Source organism: Microcaecilia unicolor, chromosome 5, assembly GCF_901765095.1.
Source record: "Microcaecilia unicolor chromosome 5, aMicUni1.1, whole genome shotgun sequence".
NCBI lineage: Eukaryota > Metazoa > Chordata > Amphibia > Gymnophiona > Siphonopidae > Microcaecilia > Microcaecilia unicolor.
Genome location: NC_044035.1, coordinates 146,715,081 through 146,721,080, shown reverse-complemented (window position 1 = coordinate 146,721,080; position 6,000 = coordinate 146,715,081). Strand labels below are relative to the sequence as shown.

The 6,000-nt window shown below is 48.1% G+C and overlaps 1 protein-coding gene across 9 annotated transcripts in view; it reads right to left on the bottom strand.

The window, feature by feature from the left end:
* The window catches only part of USP54 (ubiquitin specific peptidase 54), a 479,705-nt gene continuing 473,705 nt past the window's right edge, over window positions 1-6,000 (bottom strand). For 8 of the 9 annotated variants that reach the window (XM_030203404.1, XM_030203402.1, XM_030203409.1 and 5 more), the window contains 2 exons: window positions 2,146-2,341; window positions 1-838 (listed from right to left, as the gene is read on the bottom strand). In XM_030203404.1, coding sequence (XP_030059264.1) covers window positions 201-838; window positions 2,146-2,341 — 834 coding nt within the window. In that variant the 3' untranslated portion in view covers window positions 1-200. The remainder of the gene's footprint in view (window positions 839-2,145; window positions 2,342-6,000) is intronic. The other variant, XM_030203407.1, reaches the window with a different exon arrangement.

Here is a 6,000-nt window from a genome sequence, read left to right as displayed (position 1 = left end):
ATAATATCTCTAGTTCAGCAAATTCTAGAAAAGAAACGCAGTGCAGTTTTGCTTCAATATTTACAAGATAAGATTGGCACATACAGAAGGGGAATGTTTGCTCGTCTTGTTCATACTACATTGAGATAGTTTCTACAGTTCTGGCAGCGACTTTCTGAAAGTAAAGTCCATCATTCTTCAACATAGTGAGCAACTGGATCTTACTGGCCACGCTTCTGGCAGAAAGCGGTGGTACGTGAGAGCATCCAGTTACCAGTCCCATAATTGGAAGTAGAAGAGAATGTCCTATCACCTGCTGGATAAATTCTACCAACAACCTGCGGAGCATAACTGTTCTGCCTCCAGTCATCTTCTGGGGGCATGTCAACCCTCCTTGGACCTTGGGTTCTAGGACGAAACAAAACTGACATTTCCCTTAAGTCACCAGAATCCCAAGAAGGTTCCTGTGGAGTTCTGAAAGTGTTGACATCTCTGCCAGGCACTGGCCTGCGAGCTGTAATATTAGGTTCATACACCCTGTAACCTGAGGTCTCCTGAAGGACACCTCTCTGTAACTTCTTGTTTGGTATGGCTCCCAAACCTTGATTCATTGTTTCTAAGTCAGGTACTGTCACAGAGTCAACAGGGCTCATCCACTCTTGATGGCTGGGGACACTCTGCCCTCTAACTGCTGCATGCTGCCATTGGTCAGCAAATGGCCTCTGTTCTGAAGGGGAAGAAGAAAACCTCTTTGTCAAAGGGAGAGTTCCATAGGACAGTGCCACACTTTGGGACTCTTCATTTTGGAAATCTTCACCAGAGGCAGGCCGAGCAAGAAATTTCTTGACATTCAGATCTCCTAAAGGAAAAGAAAATTTAGAAACATTTTTAAAATTTCCTCTTGAATTCACTAAACCTTGGGCAACTGCACACTAACATAAGACATGTTTAACGGGGCTCTTACTTGCAAATAAAGGTTTCTGATTAATCCCAAACAAGACTAGCAATTCACTTTTTTGTGTTACCCTTCTCCTCTACATCAGTTTTAAATTCCATTCTGCCATAATATGCAAGGATATCGTAATTGACAGTAGGGTACACAATGCCATATAAACTGGTCTTGCTCTGATGAAGTTTGCTATATGGATATAGACCGGGCTGGTACCTCTACTTGCTGCTACTGGGAGTCAGCACATTGTCTAATATTAAACATTAAGGTCAGTTCTTACTTTTGATTTAGCCTGTGCATCTGGTGTTTTACAGTGCATACCTTCTCTTTTATCCTTTAAAGAGATTTAAAACTTGTATAAAGCCATTATCACTTAATTTTCTACTGGGTATCCTCATCCTACACATCTTAGCATGCCACTGGCTCTGGCCACTCTCTGTCACACTGATCTACTACCTATGAATCATATAATCACACCAAGATTGCTCTCTTGTTTGGTGCATATCAATTCCTCATTTCCAATTACACATTCTTTCTTTGAATTTCCAGACATCAAACACACGTCTCTATTTTCTTATATATGCATTGACCTTTCCAGAAGTCTACCTAGATTACTCATTTTTCCTATTTCATCACAAATGTCCACTTGATTGTCCATCTCAGTATCATCTGCAAAATATAATCCTGAATGTATAGCTGGCTTATCCATGGATTTCAGGCCCTACGTGGATAGTAATGGGTCTAAAAATCTAGCTGAATGGCCTGATACTATCTATATAAGGGGTTGGGTTCAGGGTACACCATGGGAGGGCTGACAGTTATCCAGATAACAGTGATATTCAGAGCTATCTGGATAACTGATACATTTAGTTCAGGCCTAAAGTAAACAGTTAGTGTCAATAGGGTGAGCAAACTATTCAGATACTCAGTACTACTACTTACATGTACAGGGAGGCTGAATATATGGATTAAATTAAATGCCAGGTCACTCAAAAAACAAATACATTTTATATAAAAAAAATTAATACATAAAATATTAAAACATCCTAAATACATGGTTGAGATTAGTGTGTATGAAAGGGTTGTTCTTATCCTCTTGTTCCCGTGGTCTTTAAAAATATAATATAACACCAAATTCTAAACAACCAGCTTGACAATTGATACAAGGGAAAACAAAAGCGCAACTTGGCACATGCAGGAGGGTACACTGAAATTACCTGGTGATCTCTGTAGCTTGCCCACCATACTGGGCATTAGTACACCATGGGTTGGGCACATCTGGTTTGGGTAGTGCTGGGATTCAGGGGGCTCAATAGGTAAAACGGGAGGACTGTGGGAGTAGGGAAGGGAAGAGTAGCTGGAAGAACGATGCCGTATATCCATGCTGGGGATTTTCTTCACGCTTGAAGCCTCCTTTCAACAAAGACAAAGAAAAAAATACTAATAAACAGTACAAGCGGGGTGCAAGTCATGCAGAAATAGCAAGACTCTTACATGAAGAAAGGATGGAGAAACCATATAAAGTAACAGAACAAGTGTATGCATAATACAAATGAGTGAGATACAGGACAACCAGTGCATGAAACAGTGTATTAAAGAGGTGCAATAAACTCATATAGGATCAGCTGTAAATCTATAGGTGTAAATTACAAAAATTACAATGAAAAATTACTTATGTTGGCTTATGTTTAGAAACCAATGCTCCACCATATAAAACACAATTTGATCTGACTCATGTCTTCTACGAAGAAAAACTGATATAGAGACTATTTGCCTACTATGCACCTGAAAAAGCCAAGCTGTGCAACAGTATGGCAAAAAAGGGAGATTGAGTACAAAAACGACTGAGAAAGCAACAGTTCTACTCAATAACTCTACAAGGTGTTAAGTAAGAAGGTAAAATTATGTATCATACCTGATAATTTTCTTTCCATTAATCATAGCTGATCAATCCATAGACTGGTGGGTTGTGTCCATCTACCAGCAGGTGGAGATAGAGAGCAATCCTTTTGCCTCCCTATATGTGGTCATGTGCTGCCGGAAACTCCTCAGTATGTCGATATCCAAGCTCCATCCGCAGGACTCAGCACTTAGAGAATTACACCCACAAAGGGACACTCTGCCCAGCTCACCACCGCCGAAACGGGGGAGGGGAATTAACCCAGCTCATCCCCACACAAGTGGGGGAGGGGAATCCGTCCAGCTCATCCCCGCGGAGCGGGGGAGGGACACCACACCCGCCGATGCGGGGGGATCTGGCTTATCCTGCAACCGCAACCGCGGGAGGAGCTGACTGACCCTAACACCGCCGAAGCGGGAGGGGTACAAAGCTGCCCTACTGCCGCACGAAGCGGGAGGGAGCGCCGGCAGAATTTAAGTCTCAATCCAGCCCCGTAAAACGGAGGGGAGAGGAATGCAGCAGCTCACTGTAACACAAATTCGTCTCAACTCTTGAAGAATCCATTGAAAAACTTGAACACGAAGTCCTCCTGAACAGGAACTGAAGACTAAACTTGAACCTGAAATGCAACCAGAATATAAACAATACAGATATCTGGGAGGGGCTATGGATTGATCAGCTATGATTAATGGAAAGAAAATTATCAGGTATGATACATAATTTTACCTTCCATATCATCATGCTGATCAATCCATAGACTGGTGGGATGTACCGAAGCAGTACTCACCCAGGGCGGGACATAGAAATCCCTGACCGCAACACTGAAGCTCCAAACCGGGCCTCCGCCCGAGCAGCCACAGTCAAGCGGTAATGCCTGGAGAAGGTATGGGCCGATGCCCAAGTTGCCGCCTTGCAAATCTCTTCCAAGGAGACGGACCCGGCCTCTGCCATCGAGGCCGCCTGAGCTCTAGTGGAGTGAGCCTTCAGCTGGATAGGCGGCACCTTCCCCGCGGCCACATAAGCCGCTGCAATGGCTTCCTTGACCCATCTTGCCACTGTAGGCTTAGCAGCCTGCAGACCCTTACGAGGACCTGCAAACAGGACAAACATCCGACTTCCGGAAATCATTGGTCACTTCCAAGTATCTGATGATGACTCGTCTCACATCCAGATATTTGAGAGCAGAGTATTTCTCTGGGTAGTCCTCCCTACGAAAGGAAGGGAGACAGAGCTGCTGATTCACATGGAAGCGAGAAACAATCTTGGGCAGGAAGGAAGGCACTGTGCGAATAGACACTCCTGCCTCAGTGAACTGCAGAAAGGGCTCTCGACATGAGAGTGCCTGGAGCTCGGAAACTCTTCTGGCTGAAGTGATAGCCACCAAAAAGACTGCTTTCAACATCAGGTCTTTCAGAGATGCCCTTGACAAGGGTTCAAAAGGCGGCTTCTGCAAGGCTCTTAGCACCAGGTTGAGATTCCACGCAGGCACCACTGAGTGCAGAGGAGGGCGCAGGTGATTAACTCCCTTGAGAAAGCGCACCACATCTGGCTGCAAAGCCAGGGAAGCACCCTTCAGGCGGCCCCTGAAGCAAGCCAGAGACGCTACCTGGACTTTAAGGGAACTGAGCGACAGGCCTTTCTCCAGACCTTCTTGCAGGAACGCCAACACTGAAGAAATTGGAGCAGTGAAGGGAGAAAGTGAGCCTGCTTCACACCACGCTGCAAAGGTACGCCAAACCCTGGCGTAAGCAGTAGAAGTAGAGCGCTTCCTTGCTCTCAGCATAGTGGCGATGACCTTGTCTGAGAAGCCCTTCTTTCTCAGACGCTGCCGCTCAATAGCCAGGCCGTAAGACCAAAGGGGGAGGGATCCTCCATCACCACGGGACCCTGATGCAACAGGCCCTGCTCCACTGGCAGCCGCAGAGGATCGTCCACTGAGAGCCTGATCAAGTCCGCATACCAGGGACGTCTGGGCCAGTCCGGACCCACCAGGATTATCCGGCCCGGATGCTTTGCCACCCGGTCTAGCACCCTGCCCAACATGGGCCAGGGCGGGAACACATAGAGAAGCTCCTGTGTCGCCACTGTTGGAGAAGAGCATCTACTCCCAGGGATCGAGGGTCCCGTCCTCTGCTGAAAAAGCGCGGCACTTGGCAATTGGCCGATGACGCCATCAGATCTAGGCTCGGCTGGCCCCAGCGCTTCGTGAAGTCCAAGAACGCCTGAGCAGATAGCTGCCACTCTCCGGGATCCAAGGTATGGCGACTGAGAAAGTCCGCCTTGACATTCATGACTCCAGCAATGTGGGCCGCTGACAGCTGTTCCAGGTTCGCTTCCGCCCACTGGCATAGATTCATGGCCTCCTTGGCTAGAGGGGCGCTCTTGGTACCTCCCTGGCGGTTGACATAGGCCACAGCCGTGGCATTGTCCGACAGGACCCGTACTGGCTTCAACGCCAGTACCGGGATGAACTCCAAAAGCGCCAACCGAATGGCTCTGAGTTCCAGGAGGTTGATAGACCACTTTGCCTCTGCAGGAGACCAGAGCCCCTGCGCTGTCCTTCCCAAGCAGTGGGCTCCCCAGCCCGACAAAGAGGCGTCCGTCGTGATGACAATCCACTCCGGGGTCACCAGAGGCATTCCTGCAGACAACTTGTCTGTCTGCAGCCACCAGCTCAGCGCCTTGCGCACTGCTGGGTCCAAGGGAAGGCGCACAGCATAATCCTCCGACACCGGAGTCCAGCGCTGCAGCAGAGAGTGTTGTAGTGGTCTCATATGAGCCCTGGCCCAGGGCACTACTTCCATCGTGGCCGTCATAGAGCCCAACAGCTGCACATAGTCCCAAGCCCGAAGAGGAGAGGCTACTAGGAACTGGTCCACCTGAGCCTGAAGTTTGACAATCCGATTGTCTGGCAGGAACACTCTGCCCACTTGGGTGTCGAATCGAACTCCCAGATACTCCAGGGACTGAGTCGGGCGCAGCTGGCTCTTCTCCCAGTTGATGATCCAACCCAGGGAGCTCAAAAGAGCAATCACCCGGTCCACAGCTTTGCCGCACTCTGCATAAGAGGGGGCTCGGATCAACCAGTCGTCCAGATAAGGATGGACTTGTACTCCTTCCTTTCGCAGGAAGGCCGCGATGACCACCATTACTTTGGAGAAGGTCCGCGGAG